Here is a 17,095-nt window from a genome sequence, read left to right as displayed (position 1 = left end):
TTGTCTTTGTTGCCATGGTCACCCTTTGATGCTTGCTGGTCAACAACCAGGCAGTTGTGGCACAGGCTGTGCCGTTGGGATGAAAAAGGTGATGGGTTGTAAAAGAAGTTTTACCAGCAAATGCACACTAAGTATCTCCTTCAGGGTTGGAGTGAAAGGGGGTTTGGGACAGTAGTGTGTGTGTGTGTGTGTGTGTGTGTGTGTGTGTGTGTGGGGAGGGGGGGGAACGTGTGAACGTGGGTAGGTATTTTTTGCTGAGATTAAGAATCAGGTTATGAATTTATAACTGTCCACCATGACATTTCATATAGTGACACAAACACACAGAGATTCCTGTCTTTAGACAGTGCCCGTTGGTGGTAAATGTGTGCATATTTATTTGGCGATAACCATGGCTCCATGTCTTAGTGCAGCTCAACATGGCGAACCGAATGTGTTCATGTATTTATATTTACAGTATTAGTCGCAAAACCGATTTGAAGAGGGATTTGACCGTGTAATCTCTTGGCCCACAGTCAAACTGTCTAACAGGAACGTGCGTGTTTCTGGACAGAGTCTGAACATCCAGGTGGAGGACGTGCGTATCCGCGCCATTCTGTCCTCCTACCGGAAGCGCGTGCCGGTGACGGAGGGCTACGTGGAGGTGAAGGACGGGGGGAAATGGAAGCAGATCTGCGATGCCGACTGGACCCAGCTCAACAGCAGAGTCATCTGTGGCATGTTTGGATTCCCTGGGGAGAAGAAGTACAATGCCAGAGTCTACAAGTGAGTATAGGAGGGAAGGAAATGGTCCTAATATGAAACTGCAAACACGTAAGGGAGGGTTTTTTTCTTCTTCTTCTTCTCACTCATGTACATTTACGTTGAAATGCTTTTCTCCGATAGTTCTCAATTGCAGTATTATGCTTGCCTTATGAAATTAAACTTTTCCTTTATTGGAGGTTCCACAGTTGCAAAGAATCTTGGAAAGAACCTCCAATGTGTTCGTGGTAGTAACTCTGGTAGAGTCTCGTCGAATTATATGTGTGTATATATTTCACATTGGGTCACATCAAGCCATGGAGTAAGCCTTGAGGAAAAGAGAGCAATTCATCACGCCTAGTATGTTACTCTTCCCGGGGTGAGATAGACAAGCCCATACCATATTTCAGCCCAGATCTATTCTCTGGGATATTTAGATACATGAAGCCTCCTTGACTCTTGAACGTACTTAAGGTTGTCAACTTCCAAATTTGTATGAAATTGAAACCAAGTGGCTGGTTACATATCCACGATGAGTACAGTCCAGATGTTATATTCAGTCCACCAGGGCTTTGATCATTTGGATTTGATCTTTTATCTGAGGATAACATAGATCTTTACCCGTGGCCACTGCTTTTTTTGGTTGGAATTTACAGCAGTGTATGGAACAGTAAAACTCTTTTGCACTGCCAGCTTTATGTTAGTACACTCTCTTAAGATTCAAGCAGCCCCCTTCTTCAAGCAGCTTCCGTTGTATATAATATCCAAGATCGATTCACATTCCTCACAGTAGTCGTAATGGCATACCAGCTGCGGAGGGGATCTCAATCTTATTTACATGTGGAAACCTGTGCTGAATTAGCCAGCCAGCGGTTAATTAATCACCGCATACCCCTTTGCAGTTCCTCCAGAGTTGAAATGAACCTTGAGTTGACTGTCGGTTTCCTCTGCTCGGGTAACCACAGAAGAGTCAGTCTCCTAAGTTTCCAGCTACGTGTCTGCCTGCACTCACTTGAAACCCCGTAAAGCGTGCAGTCTCTGTTTTATAAGGCTGGTTTTGGACTTTGGCACGGCTCTTCTGTACTGAGGCTTCTGGCTTCCTCTCTGCTCTGAGGCTTCTGTGTGCCCTGCAATTTAAACTCAGGTCAGACCCTGAATCTGTATACAGTCATGTCAGTCAGGTGTCTATGTGATTTCAGGGTGCAACGTGTTTGATTCAGAAGGGGCTGTTCCGTGCTTGGTGTAGCTTACATAAGACCAGCACGTTTGCAAATGTGAAGATTCTACTTTTCATCTCTCTCTCTGTCAAACCTCCACTCATCCTACTGCAATAGCTTCCACTGTATAACATCCAGTTAGCAACATTCTTAAACCTGGTCCCAAATGAAAAGCAAAGGGTTGCCCGTTTCTGGCTCATTTGCTTTCATACACACATCAGACATGGGCTATTGTAACGCCAGAGCCTTCTGCAGCTGGTAATTGGCTGCCGCTCGGTGTCCCCAGAATATTAGGACAATCGGCTGCACCTGTGTCTCGTTTAGGGTTTTAGTATTTAAGTGTCTGTTTGTGTATTGTCCGGTGCAAAGTCTTTATCTTGTTTCTAGTTCAGGCCGAGCCTTGTTAAAATCTGTGTCCTGTTCCTAACCTTGGCTATAGTTTTCATATTCTCCATTTTGGATCACCTGTATTGCCCTGTCTACCCGTGTACCGATCATTGCCTGTCCGACTGTTCTAATTAAATCTGCGCTTGGACCCAACCCTGTCTGGTATTCCTTACAGCTATAAAGACAGAACATGCTGTTCTTCGCATGAGGATCATCAGAGAACAGAGAGTGTTGTTATTAAAGTGGAGAGGAAGAGATTAACACCCCTGCAGGGACTGAAAGACGGCAATTATCTCATGTGGACCTGAAGAAAGCACATGCGAGAACACATTTGTAACATGCTACCTTACTGACCTTACCTGACCTTACCTCATGCCAGCTTGCTTTGTATTCTGAAATTCTCATCTCAAGTCTCATTATATATTTGGGATATACTGTACATTAAAAGTAGTTGACTCATCGTTGACACTGGGTACCAGTTTGTTGTGAAAGTAAATAGTGCAGTATCTGTTTGAATGAAAAAAGAAAGAAAACAATCAGCAGAGCTACAGGCTCCCAAATGTAAAAATGTTGACATATTGTTGGCATCAGTATCCTCAAGTGGCCAGCAATGTTGTTTTCGAGAAACAGACTGAATTGGTTAGATGGACGTTAAATGAGGCTTGGCTACAGTTAATGCAGTTTTACAGCATTAAAACTGCTGTAACTTTTGGCATATCACAGTGTACCTTATATTTGTGCCTTTGAATATGTTCAGAATCCCCTGTATCGTATACTGTACCATGCAACGAACCTTCACCACAAACAGCTGTAGCTAGCAGCATTATCCGCCTCTGATTTTGTGTGTTGTTCACAGGATGTTCGCTCGCAGGAGGAAGCCCAACTACTGGGACTTCTCGGTGAACTGCACGGGGAACGAGGCCCACCTGTCTAGTTGCAAGCTGGGCCACGCTCAGCTGAAGAAGCCCAACGGCACGTGTGGAGGAAGCATGCCTGTGGTGGTGAGCTGTGTCCCGGGCAGAGCCTTCGCCCCAACCCCCATGACAGGCTTCAGGAAGGCTTTCAGACAGGAGGTAGGAACCGTGGCAACGCAGAGCCGTCTTCCCTAAGCCTGTCTTGAGAAGGAGTTCCGAGGCGGGTTGCACGGGGTCCCGAAGACTTAGAAGACTTTAGAGGACATCTGGGGAACACATTGAAGACTCCAAAGCTTTTATATAGCGTTGAGATGCATGAGAGATGTTTTAGGAATAAATGTAATTGAAGTACCACTAGCGTTCAGTCCCCAGCAGTTTTGTCAGCCCAGATGTAGATGGATGCAGTGCGTGTTTGTTGTTGTATGATTCACTGCCGGAGGACTGGGGGGAGGGAGAGTGGATGGCAGCCCAGTGGAAACAGCTTGTGGGAACGATTGCGGACGGTCATGTCGATGATCTCATCCTGTAGAAACTGGCCGTGCTGCGGCCTGATCCTCGTCACGTTCCACAGTGCAGCGTCAGGACGGGGCTTTAGTCACCCAGGGTGGCGTCCACATCACAAATTCTCTCCAAACGTGCCTCATGCCTTCACGAGTAGAACACTATTTATGACAGTTTGATGAGAACATACTTCCCTAAGGGGAAAATCTGACTTCTTCCTATAATTATGAAGTCTAAAACATTGCATTGGTAAATGGAAGCAACTTTCACTGTGGTGCCAGCATAGTGTGGGCACCCTAATACTCTCGTCCAGGTTCGTGTTGGGATTCTGTTGTGTTGTCCATAAAGCACCACTTGTACTGCAAGCAATCCAGTCTGCATAATCTGTCTGTAATTAGTCATGGAAGTTATTTTGATAATGTGCCCACTTGTAAAATGAAACCCTTCCTATTTGCCCAAACCTTTATGGTGAGTAGCAGTTAACTGCCAAGTGAGTATGGAGCCACCTAGTCTGGAACCTCACTCCCCGTCTTCTGCTAGGCCTGTGGGCAGGAAATGGAAAGCTGGTATGTAATATTAAACCAGCAGATCCTTGTCTCACTGGAATCAAACATACAGCTGTTACAGCTCATGTATAGCTCATGTATAGCTCTGTGGTAGAGCATCTGACTATGCAGAGTTTGCGAGTTTAATTCCCCCCTCTGTACGTTGCCTTGGATAAAAAACGGTGGCTGCTAAACACAGGATACATAGGATTGGATCTAATGGACCATAAAGGCATCCTCCCTGTTTCGTATTCTATATCCGTCTGCATCTCTCTCCTTCGTCCCTGCAGCAACCTTTGGTGCGTCTCCGTGGCGGGGCCATTGTGGGGGAGGGCCGGGTGGAGGTGCTGAAGAACGGCGAGTGGGGCACAATCTGTGACGACAACTGGAGCCTGCTCTCTGCCACGGTGGTGTGTAGGGAGCTGGGCTTTGGGACTGCCAAGGAGGCCCTGTCTGGTGGCCGGCTGGGGCAAGGTAGGACACCCGTCCCCGACTCGGTGATATGACAGTTTGCTAGGTTGTCTATTCGACTCACAGGGCTGAAGGCGGCAGACTGCGGTTTGAGACCTACGTGTCAAGTAGTGTTCGAAATTCCTCAGCAGTGCGAGGCAGGCAATGTCGTGACATAGACAGTCCCAAAGGCCTTAGGCACTTCAGTAACTGCTTCATTACAAGCTCTGTAGGGAAGGAAAAATGGTTCCGTCTTGTAAGTGAAGAGTAATCAAAGGACGTACACCATCCAGAGTAGCAACGCAAGCATTTCTCTTATTGAAGGGATATTAAATATGTGGATGAATATTATGTTTGTACATTTGTACAATTGAAAAGATTTTTTTTAAACAAATTGAAGGAGAAAGAAACATGGCATGACAAAAGCATATTGTTTGGATGTGCAGTACATCTGCTCACCAAATGTGGCTGGAGGTAAATCCCTCAGAGGTCTCCTAGGAGGTAATACTATCTCCCTTGTCTTCTCAGCCCACTAACTCTGTCCTGGACAGCATGAACTCAACAAACTGCTGGCCATAGATATTAGGACATTCAGATGGACCATGTCAACTTAGCCTCGGCTCTCCCCTGTCATAGCATTTGAGTCACAAAGACTCAAACTATGTCCAGAGTCAATTCATAGCTCAAATGCTCCTCGGCTCTGAACTGGTAGAAAAACATGACTGGTAATGCACTGAAATGAAGGGAAAACTAATGGATAACTAATGTTCTGCGAAGCTTGTTTTAGCCTGTGAGGATGTTTTTTATTGAGCAGTTCTCCCAGTGACAGCCTCCATTCCTACAAGATTTACAGCCTTGCGGAGGACCTTCCTCCCGGACCTTACCTGCAGGTTATTAAGGGGTTGTCAGGGAGGTTTTTAAAGCAAGTTAACAGTGATGGATCCCCCTGCGGAAATAACTGGAGGGTTCGACAGAACTCCCTTCTGCTGAGACATTCTGAAGGAAGAGGTGCCTTGTAAAATGGTGCTCCCTGTAACGTACACTTACAACAGTTTGAACTGTAACAACTTACTTATGGCTCTATGCTGGAGAGAAAAATAAGCACTTTCCACACTCATGGCACTTTGAACATTGGAGAGGCATGGAGCAGGAAGTCTGGAGCATCGTTTTGGGGAAGAAAACATTATGACCTGATTTACTGTCAATCGGAGATCTCTCCCTGTAACTTTGTGTTCCGGGAAGAGAAGTGCTCGTCTCACGGAGAGATGAGAAGTACAACCATAAAGCATTAGGACTTCATCCAGGGCTGAAACGGAACAGACACATCTTGGCATGCATTGTTATCCATCTTGAATATTTACAGCTTTGGCTGATTCAGCCCTCAAAGAAAATTCCATAAATGTTACGGATTCAAAAGATTCTGTGACTTTACTACTATGAAGTTCCAGTATTCATGCATCTTGTCTGTGTGTGGGTCTGTGTGACTGTGTGTGTATATATGTGTGTGTGGGTGACTGTGTGTGTATTTGTGTGCATGTGTATCCATGTGTGTGTGTTGCTGTCTGTGTGTCTGTTTGTGTGTTCTTCAGGGATGGGCCCGGTTCATATGAACGAGGTGTTGTGCTCGGGCTTTGAGAAGTCCATCACTGAGTGTTTCTTCAACAAGGAGTCTCTGGGCTGCAGTCATGAAGAGGACGCAGCAGTCAGGTGTAATGTCCCCGCCATGGGCTTCCAGGAGAGGGTGAGGACCTCACACCTTCTCCCCTTTGCCCCACTCTTTCTCCTCCTCCTTTACCTTCTACTCCTACTCCAACTTCAGCTCTTTCTCCACTCTCCCTACCTTCTCCACCATCTCCTTCTTCTCTGCCGACGCCTCTCCTTCCTCTTCCACTTTCTCGTCCTTCTACACAACACTTTGTCTCCTCCTCCACCTTCTCCTCCTCCGCCTTTCTCCACATTCTCCTCCGACTCTGCCTCCTCCTCCTCCGTCTCCACCTTCACCTACGCCTCCTTTCCCTCCTCCACCTCCTTCACCTTCCTCTTCTCCTTCTCCACCTTGTCATTCGCCTCCTTCTCCTTTTCCACCCGCCCTTTCCACCGTGCACTCCTTCTCCACCTCCTCCTTCTCCACCTCTACCTCCTCCTCCGCCTCTACCTCCTCCACATCTTCCTTCTCCACCTCTACCTCCTCCTCCTCCTCTTTCTCCGCCTCTACCTTCTCCGCCTCTACCTCGTCCACCTCCTCCTTCTCAGCCTCTACCTCCTCCACCTCCTCCTTCTCCACCTCTACCACCTCCTTCTTCTCCGCCTCTACCTCCTCCACCTCCTTCTTCTCCGCCTCTACCTCCTCCACCTCCTCCTTCTCCGCCTCTACCTCCTCCACCTCCTCCTTCTCCGCCTCTACCTCCTCCACCTCCTCCTTCTCGGCCTCTACCTCCTCCAACTTCTCCGTCTTCGCGTTCTCCTTCTCATGCTCTGCCTTCATCTCCTGCACCACATTCTCCCTTCACCTCCTTCTCCGTCTCCTCCACCTTCTACCTTCTAAACCTTCACCTCATTCTCCACCTTCTCAAGCATACGGTCACTCTCTCTGCCCTTAACAGGCTTTCCTTGTAGAAATAATGTGCAATTATACTTCCTCTTCAACCTTCATCTTTGAATCAGCCAGTATTCCAGTTGCAGTCTCCCATTCACACTCGAACGGTGTCTCCAGAAGACCAGTCCGAACACGTCTGTCCCTCTTCCCTGCAGCTGCGTCTGGGCGGTGGGAGGAACCCGTTCGAGGGGCGTGTGGAGGTGCTGGTGGAGAGGAACGGCTCCCTGGTGTGGGGCACGGTCTGCAGCGAGGGCTGGGGCACCATGGAGGCCATGGTGGTGTGTCGCCAGTTGGGCCTGGGCTTCGCCAGTAACGCCTTCCAGGTGAGGGGGGCTCGGACCGTGGGGAGGGAGGGAGGGGTTCAGACGTTGCAGGGCTCACTGTACATCTGCTTGCCCATTCCCTAACACCCTTCAGGGGAAGATGGCATCCCACTGCCCTCTTCTTTCCTCTTCCAGTTTCTTCCTCCTCTCTCCCCTCTACCCCTCTTCTTTAAGAATCAAACATTAAAAGCAGTGTGATCTCTGGACCCCCCCCAAAAAAAGAGAAGACCATCCTCGGTTCATGTTTTGCCCGTGTATACAGTACATATTTTACGTCCATGGGTCGTTCATGTTTTCGATCCAAGCAGGGCTATCTTCACCTTCACACGACGAGGATTAAAGGGACAACTGCTGTCTTCGTGGCTTCTTCCTCGCCTCTCTCTTCTTCCTCGCCTCTCTCTTCTTCCTCGCCTCTCTCTTTTTCCTCGCCTCTCTTCTTCCTCGCCTCTCTCTTCTTCCTCGCCTCTCTCTTCTTCCTCGCCTCTCTCTTCTTCCTCGCCTCTCTCTTCTTCCTCATGTCTCTTCTCTCCCTTCGAGGGTGAAGTGCAATTCCAACACATCATTCATCTCTGCCCAGCTGTCGAAGGGTGGATCTTTTGAATACTGAAGTATACTTCATATGTAGCCTATTGGGTGTAGCTTCATTTAAGCTTGTTGCAACCTTCTACCTGAGTTTAGTAGCGTTATGGGAAGTCTCAGCTGTGAAAAGAATGGAGGTAAGATTGGGGCGCAGATATGGCGTGGACGAGAGCAATTTGTACCGCTGTGACATTGCTTACGTTTCTATGAGTGTATACAAAGTACAGAGTGGGGAATACAGTGAAACTGGAAGTGGTGATTGGGTATTGGAACAAACACCTCAGGGATTCAGGCTCAGTGAGAGAGTGACTGTGTTAGCTGTCTGCATTGATTCAGTGCCATTCTGACAGAGCTTTGGTTCAAAGCAACTCTGTCAGTGCTTTAGTGTTGATTGAAGGTGCCTCAAAGATGATGTGTTTTTCTGATGTTTATTTTGACTTACTGCCAACATCACACTCTCCTACAGGAGATCTATGAACTTTGGGGAGTGATGTCAGATTGGATGGAAGCTTTTTGTGTGGGTTGAAGTAATTGGCCTATTTCAGAAAAAGAAGCTTCTGTTCTTACACACAACTTGGTGTAACTTTTTTTGTTCAAACCCATTCAGAGTAGAAACCTCTCAGGTTTCTTTCCCCAACCTTGTCTTTTACATCACTCTTGTATTTTTACAGAACTAAACCAGCAGTTTCCCTAATATTACCTACTTGAGGTATGAAATACTGTATGTGTCTGTATGTGTGGTTGCCAGGGGTGTTGCCCCCGCCCCCCGGTAGTTACAGGCCCTTTCTAAACAGCAACACCTGGGAGGCATTAAGCAGAACAGACCCTCTTCAAGAAACGGAGTAGGGATTTGTAGTTTTAAGGGGAGTTTAAAGGGCTGTTTGATAACAGGAATAGTGATGTGGGGGGGGGGGGGTCACATTGACGACTTTGGAAAATGTCTGTAAACTGTGGAATGGAATGACGTACTTGCAGAAGGGAGATTTAAGAGTGGAAATTGTAATGTAGGGATTTAGTGTTATTGTAGGCTGTCTAGTTCACCATCTCCCTGTGACAGTAAACTGCTGTCTGTCCTGGATAGCAAAATATTAGAAGACTCAAAACCAAATATTTAGTATAAAGTTTCTTTGTGATCATTTTCGTATTTCCGGTATACATATTCTTGTGACTTGAGTGGAAACAGAAAGTAAACACTACAGATGTGATGTTCCTGATGGATAGTTTTAGACGCAAAGGTTATGTAATAGATATTACATTTAAAAAAAGTTGTTTTAGGTTTTGGTAGGTTTGGTAAATTATAGTGTTAATGAGCAGGGTGCGCTCTCTTGTGTTCAGTGCAGTGAACTGTCTGGCTTTCTCCTCTGCGACAGTCTGGCACATCAACACTGTCCTTTCACTAATCTTCTTACAATAAAACGGAAGCTGTCCTAGAAAGAAACACGGGAGGTATAACTGTGTGTGTGTGTTTGTTTTGTGTCTCCCCAGGAGACTTGGTACTGGTCAGGGGAGGTGAGCGCTGATGCTGTGGTGATGACGGGGGTGCGCTGCTCTGGTACGGAGATGTCCCTGTCCCACTGTCTGCACCACGGAGCACACCTGACCTGCCCCAGAGGAGGGGGCCGCAACGCTGCCGGGGTCTCCTGCTCTGAGAGTAAGACCCACCCTCCCCTCTCCCCCTCCTCTCTCCCCCTCCCCTCTCCCCCTCCTCTCTCCCCCTCCCCTCTCCCCCTCCTCTCTCCCCCTCCTCTCTCCCCTCCCCTCTCCCCCTCCTCTCTCCCTCTCCCCCTCCTCTCTCCCCTCCCCCTCCTCTCTCCCCCTCCTCTCTCCTCTCTCCCCTCTCCCCCTCCCTTCTCCCCTTTCCCCTCTCCCCTTCCCCTCTCCTCCTTCCTCTCCTCTCTCCTTTCATTTCTTGGCGACACGGTATCCATAACAGCCTTGCCCCCCTCCTGCGCCCCTCCCGTCCCCCCCTCCCATCCCCCAGCTGCCCCAGACTTGGTGCTGAACCCCCAGGTGGTGGAGCAGACTACCTACATGGAGGACCGGCCCATGTTCATGCTGCAGTGTGCCTACGAGGAGAACTGCCTGGCCGGCACCTCCACCGAGGTGCCAGCCAACTCCTACCGCCGACTCCTCCGCTTCTCCTCGCAGATCCACAACAACGGCCAGTCCGACTTCAGACCCAAGGCTGGCCGCCACTCTTGGGTGTGGCACGATTGCCACAGGTGAGCGCCGAATCCTGGGGTGTGAACTGTTTTCGAGGTGCTTGGAAGGAGAGGCACGACAGTTGGCTTGTTTCCATGAACCTCTTCTCTGAGCGTTTCAACTTGTGACACTGGATATCAATGTTCAATGTTATTCCGTAGTTACATAACTGCTATAATTGGGTGTGCTCAAGCCTTCGGCGAGAGCACAACCTTTGTTCTCTCACATATATATTATTATTATTTTTTTTATTTCTTTTTGCCCCCCTAAAACTCAGTCAATATTTGGCCTACATAGACAACGTAGGTGTCAAAAGTTTCGTCTTGGTAGCGATTGAGTTGCTTCTATTGGAATTTAAGTTCCGTTGCATGGTTTAGGCTCAAGTTAAGTTTTTGTGGCGAAAAGTGAAGCTAACGGTGGCTAATTTGCTAGCCACAGTCACTGACGTTACTAACGTCACTACGTCACTAACGTCACGAAAACACGCGTGACTACCTTTGGCAGAACATTCGTTTCGCATCTGTTAACTTGGGGGATAGCTAGGCTAACTATAGCTTTACTGCAAGGCAGCTGCAGAAACGCCACAAGCAAAGAGGCTAGGGTGATAACTATTTACTCATTTTACTTTGTGATATGACACACAATTGTGATGTGTAATGTACAGTATAATCTTATATTATTAAGGAAGTACATCTACTTTCGGAAACAGTAGTCTACTATTTCACTGAAGTATTAGCATCATGACATTAGCCTGTGTTGCCCGGGCAACACATACTACAGTGGTCTATGATGTATCTGTTTTAAATCGTTAAAATAAACATTCCTCACAAATACATTTTCGTTGTAGGATTTATTCTGACATTAGTAAACGATTTGTTGGTGAAATTACCATTACCTGTGGTTTCAAACCAGTGTAGCTCACTGCAACGCTGTAGCTTACGCGAGACACACTACAAAAACATCTACAGTACACAGCTGTTTAGGAAGTCAAACGGCGACAGAACATGTTCGGCACTCCCCTTACTTAAATCAAAAGTCTATCTAACTACTAACCTGAACTTCATTGCCACAGCCTAAACGTTGTCAATCTGTTCATGAAAATAATTAATTTCAGCCTAAACCGTACAACGGAACGTTAAATCCAATTCAACCAACGCAATCGCTACCAAGACGAACACAGCAGTAGTCTAGTACTGTACCGTAGTAGTACAATTTACCGGGGCAGCTTCTCCACACAGGGCTATATCGCATTTTGCGTTGTTGCTGACAATGATCGCTACCAGTGAGCTTTTTATGAATGAGCGATTAAAAGCTTATTTACGTTTTGGGGGGCATATTTTCAGTTAGCAGATGGTACTCTTTGAATCGCGATTCCATCTTCTACTGCCGGGTAATGTCGTAGAATAATCTTCAAAGGGGTTCTTTATTAATGAATGAATGCAATGAGTAGGCTACATGCCTGAAAATATCACAAGAAGGGAAAAACTTAAAATGACGTTTAAGTCATAGAGATTAGGTCAATTTTTACACCGGTCTGCCAAATTTATTCGTTTTGATTCAACTATGAGGCTCTTGCAGGGGAAATGAGAAGACATCTATTTCATTCTACACTTCACTCGTATTTTCAGTTGTAAATGAGCAGCAAAAAAAAAATGCTTTTAAATCTATTTAATCTTTATAAATAATAAGTATGCATTTTCATATAAAATATACAGAAATCAGTTGTAAAAATGTCATTCAAAAACGGACCCCTGTGCAACCGACGCAAGCAAGCACACCCTTCAATTTCCCCAGAAATTGTACCCTCTCTAGTTGGGTGTGCTTTGCCTTCGGCAAGGGCACAATCACATATATATTATTGGGTGTGCTCAAGCCTTCGGCGAGAGCACAACCTTTGTTCTCTCACATATATATTATTATTATTATTATTTATTTTTGCCCCCCTAAAACTCAGTCAATATTTGGCCTACATAGACAACCTAGGTGTCAAAAGTTTCGTCTTGGTAGCGATTGAGTTGCTTCTATTGGGATTTACGTTCCGTTGCATGGTTTAAGTGGAAATTACGTTTTTGTGGCGAAAAGTGAAGCTAACGGTGGCTAACTTGCTAGCCACAGTCAATGACGCTACTTACGTCACTAACGTCACCGAAAACTCGCGTGACTACCTCTAGCAGAACATTAGTTTAGCAGCTCGTTAACTTCTGGGAGATAGCTAAGCTAACTGCTTTACTGCAAGGGAGCTGCAGAAACGCCACAAGCAAAGAGGCCAGGGTGATAACTATTTACTAATTTTACTTTGTGATATGACACACAATTGTGACGTGTAATGTACAATATAAGCTGATTTTATTAAGGAAATACATCTACTTTCGGAAACAGTAGTCTACTATGTCACTGAAGTATTAGCATCATGACATTAGCCTCTGTTGGCCGGGCAACACATACTACATTGGTCTATGATGCATCTGTTTTCAATCGTTAAAATAAACATTCCTCACAAATACATTTTCGTTGTAGGATTCATTATGACATTACATTACAAGTAAACGATTTGTGGGTGAAATTATCATTACCTGTGGTTTCAAACCAGTGTTGCTCACTGCAACGCTGTAGCCTACGCGAGACACTACAAAAACATCTACACAGCTGTAGGAAGTCAAACGGCGACAGAACATGTTCGGCACTCCCCTTACTTAAATCAAAAGTCTATCTAACTACTAACCTGAACTTCATTGCCACAGCCTAAACTTTGTCAATCTGTTCATGAAAATAATTAATTTCAGCTTAAACCATACAACGGAACGTTAAATCCAATTCAACCAACGCAATCGCTACCAAGACAAACAAAGCAGTAGTCTAGTACTGTACTGTAGTAGTACAATTTACCGGGGCAGCTTCTCCACACAGGGCTATATCGCATTTTGCGTTGTTACTGACAATGATCGCTACCAGTGAGCTTTTTATGAATGAGCGATTTTCCACTAAATAAATGTCAAGCTTATTTACGTTTTGGGGGGCATATTTTCAGTTAGCAGATGGTACTGTTTGAATCTCGATTCCATCTTCTACTGCCGGGTAACGTTGTAGAATAATCTTCAAAGGGGGTTCTTTATTAATGAATGAATGCAATGAGTAGGCTAAATGCCTGAAAATATCACGAGAAGGGAAAAACTTAAAATGACGTTTAAGTCATAGAGATTAGGTCAATTTTTACACCGGTCTGCCAAATTTATTCGTTTTGATTCAACGATGAGGCTGCCTCTTGCAGGGGAAATGAGAAGACATCTATTTCATTCTACACTTCACTCGTATTTTCAGTTGTAAATGAGCAGCAAAAAAAATGTCATTCAAAAACGGACCCCTGTGCAAACGACGCAAGCAAGCACACCCTACAATTTCCCCAGAAATTGTACCCTCTCTAGTTCGTAGTTATAATAGGTTCACTCATGGCTCTTCCCTGAAGGGAAAGGGCTTTTGTCTTGGAGTCAGCAGAAAGAAGCAACTTTCTGAACTCTCAAGAAGAATCCCTCTTCACTGCAATTTTCCATTCCATACGTTCTCTGCCTTGTAATTGACCATGGAGACTGGAGCTACGAGAAGGCCTAGATTTTTGTGGTTGCACCATTGGACGAATGGAGCTGTGCTGGCAGCTTTGCACACTCAGCCGCTTTACACACATCAAACTGGCAGCATTTAGCCCAGCCCTCAATCAGACCCATCTCCAGGAGACCTGTGGGTTTGCACTGCACCTTGAAGGGCTGAACATATACTATTTTGGGAGATGTGCTGTAATGTCTATTTTCTCTCTCTCTCTCTCTCTCTCTCTCTCTCTCTCTCTCTCTCTCTCTCTCTCTCTCTCTCTCTCTCTCTCTCTCTCTCTCTCTCTCTCTCTCTCTCTCTCTCTCTCTCTCTCTCTCTCTCTCTCTCTCTCTCTCTCTCTCTCTCTCTCCTCTCCTCTCTCTCTGTGTGTCTCAATGTCTCTCTCTCTCTCTCCCTGTGTGTCTCAATGTCTCTCCCTCTCTTTCTTTTCTCTCTCTCTGTCTCTCCTCTCTCTTCAGACATTACCACAGCATGGAGGTGTTTACTCACTATGATCTGCTCAGTCTCAACGGCACAAAAGTGGCAGAGGGGCACAAAGCCAGTTTCTGTCTGGAGGACTCGGAGTGCGACGAGGGTGAGAATAACTTGTATTTACAAAGCTATAATAGGTAACATAACATGTATTTAAATATCACATACACCACCCCCGCTTCTCATATGAAGTTCCGTGCTTTCCTCCAGCTCAAGTTTGACTGACTTTTTCCACAAAATAAGTCACAGAGAAAGTGCTGCCTCGCCGAAGGCGATGGGCAGGAACATGATTGCTGAATTGAATTGACGTTCAACTGGCACTGAGCTGCCTGTCTTGCTAAACTATCAGCTAAACTATTACGTGTTATGTAAGCTCATTATCTTACACAACATGTTTATATGGGGGGGAAAAAAACTTATTTTCTACTGACAAATCTTACCTATTGTACCTCTAAGTGTGTATTATAGCTTGAACTAAATAGAGCGCTTTACTTTGTCTTCAAACATAACTGAATATGTATGACGTGGTATCAAGCATTTTAATCGTTTTTTTCCACAATCAGTCATCAGTTGATCAAACGGCTTCACTCTGGGTTATAACCAGGTATCGAGAAGCGATATGAGTGTGCCAACTTCGGAGAGCAAGGGATCACGGTGGGATGCTGGGATACCTACAGACATGACATCGACTGCCAGTGGGTCGACATCACAGACATCAAGCCTGGGGACTACATCTTCCAGGTCACCTCCCTGGTTTCCCTAACCTCTGTCTTTTCTACATTTGTAGTTCTTCACTTTTTGTCCTGCTGTGTTCCTTGGGGATCCAGATGGGCTCCAAGGATGCTGAAGTTCCGATGTGTGTTTATCTTAGTGTAGGAGAGTTTGGTTAGGACCCTAAATATTTTGCTGTCCCTTACAGGTGGTTATCAACCCCAACTATGAGGTGGCGGAGTCGGACTACACCAACAACGTCATGAAATGCAGATGTCGATACGACGGCCATCGTGTATGGATGTACAGTTGCCACAACGGTAGGTCATGATGCCGGAAGACGGTATGCTGGTGTGTGCCATCTATGGCTTCACGGGGCCTGCGTTTTGTGGCTTATTCCTCTCCTCTCCCCCTGTCCAGGTGGATCATTAAGCACAGAGACGGAGGACACGTTCCCCGGCCTCCTAAACAACCAGGTGGTCCACCGGTAAATGACCTTGAAGACCACCGAGATCAGATGAACCGCCAGCCATCAGCAGCACCTCTGAGAGATCCAAGCCAAACGCACCCCCAACCACTAAGACACCCCTCAGTGTCTGCCCCTGCAAGCAAGCCTGGGTGAACCCTTTCATCTTCCACCAAGACTGCAGCAGCGCCTATTGAAAATGTCCAGAGGAGAAGCAGTTCTCACCTCTCCCAGCCATCACCTCTGTCACTCGAGTCTCCCACGTGCGGTCGACTCCAGTACTAAAACAGCTTCGTAGCTTCAGATCTCAAGGTGAGATCAAGAGAGAGGTCAAACTTGTTCTCTCTCTTTCTTTCCCTCCCCCGCTACTTGGAGACCGTTTGTGCATTAGTGATGAAATGTCTCTTGTGGTTCCCCACTGTCTTTAAGGATACATTCAGTGTATCCTTAAAGTACAGTCATCAAAGGGAATCCTGGTGCACTATTCAGAACCACATTTCTAAGATCATTGTACTGAGTTTTGATAACTTTGCAGAATTGTTAGGACAGATACATATTTGGGAACTCTTATTATAATGACCCTATTAATAGCTTATTCAAGATGCTTAAGGATGCAGCAACTAATAGCTGATTAATGCAATTATAGTTCTGAAGTGCTCTCAAATACATTTTTTGTGTATGATTATTTCCTCTTTTTTTTCTTTTAACCATAGAAAATCACAACATTCTAGTGACAACGTACTGGTGAGGGAAACAAATGTGGGGATCACACCATCATTAATTATTCTTTTTAGATTTTAAGTCCGACTCTTCATTGTGGTTGACACATTTTCCTTAAGTTATTTTATGGTGTTTTCTCCTGTGCTGGTATCTGTGACCAAATTAGACCGACGTGCCTGAATAGTTCACTTTCATGTTCATTCAAGACTGTGACTGACACTAAGAACTCTGAAGAAGAGTTAGGGTTACTTCTCCACGCAGTGCACTCCTCACCACAACGAGTAAGGTAAAGGTAGAAATTCTTTTAAAGTTGCCTCACTGCCTTATTGTGAAAGAAATAAAGCTATTCTTTTTTCCTCTGGACTACTTTCATTCCCAAATCATTTCTTATTTTCCAGCAAACATCTTATTAGTAACTTATTGTTGTGAAAGTCAGGGATTTTGATAGAACTTTGTTCTCTTTAGTTTTTACTTTCATGTGTGTGAGTTTATTTCATTGTTTTTTTTAATTGGTGCTACATAACTGCCCCCTCTGTTTTATGAGGGCCCGGTTACATTTTGACAGCTGAACGGCAAATGTTACATATTCTAGCAGTATACTTGAATGGAGTGTAAAACAAAAGATGTGCTTCTTGTTAACTATAATAAAGGTCTGAGTTATGAAGCAAACCA

General features: G+C 45.6%; 1 protein-coding gene across 3 annotated transcripts in view; it reads left to right on the top strand.

Moving 5' to 3' along the window:
• loxl2b (lysyl oxidase-like 2b) overlaps nucleotides 1–17,095 on the top strand; it is a 27,978-nt gene extending 10,883 nt beyond the window's left edge. For 2 of the 3 annotated variants that reach the window (XM_062451525.1, XM_062451524.1), the window contains exons 4-14: nucleotides 554–765; nucleotides 3,202–3,418; nucleotides 4,596–4,779; nucleotides 6,345–6,496; nucleotides 7,507–7,674; nucleotides 9,739–9,904; nucleotides 10,235–10,475; nucleotides 14,514–14,629; nucleotides 15,131–15,267; nucleotides 15,446–15,557; nucleotides 15,658–17,095. In XM_062451525.1, the coding sequence (XP_062307509.1) occupies nucleotides 554–765; nucleotides 3,202–3,418; nucleotides 4,596–4,779; nucleotides 6,345–6,496; nucleotides 7,507–7,674; nucleotides 9,739–9,904; nucleotides 10,235–10,475; nucleotides 14,514–14,629; nucleotides 15,131–15,267; nucleotides 15,446–15,557; nucleotides 15,658–15,728 (1,776 nt within the window). In that variant the 3' untranslated portion in view covers nucleotides 15,729–17,095. Of the gene's footprint in view, nucleotides 1–553; nucleotides 766–3,201; nucleotides 3,419–4,595; nucleotides 4,780–6,344; nucleotides 6,497–7,506; nucleotides 7,675–9,738; nucleotides 9,905–10,234; nucleotides 10,476–14,513; nucleotides 14,630–15,130; nucleotides 15,268–15,445; nucleotides 15,582–15,657 lie in introns of those variants that run through there. The other variant, XM_062451528.1, reaches the window with a different exon arrangement.

The sequence above is a fragment of the Osmerus eperlanus genome, chromosome 25 (genome assembly GCF_963692335.1).
Source record: "Osmerus eperlanus chromosome 25, fOsmEpe2.1, whole genome shotgun sequence".
Lineage (NCBI taxonomy): Eukaryota > Metazoa > Chordata > Actinopteri > Osmeriformes > Osmeridae > Osmerus > Osmerus eperlanus.
The sequence above is the reverse complement of the archived record's forward strand: the minus strand, read 5'-3'. Positions and strand labels throughout refer to the sequence as shown.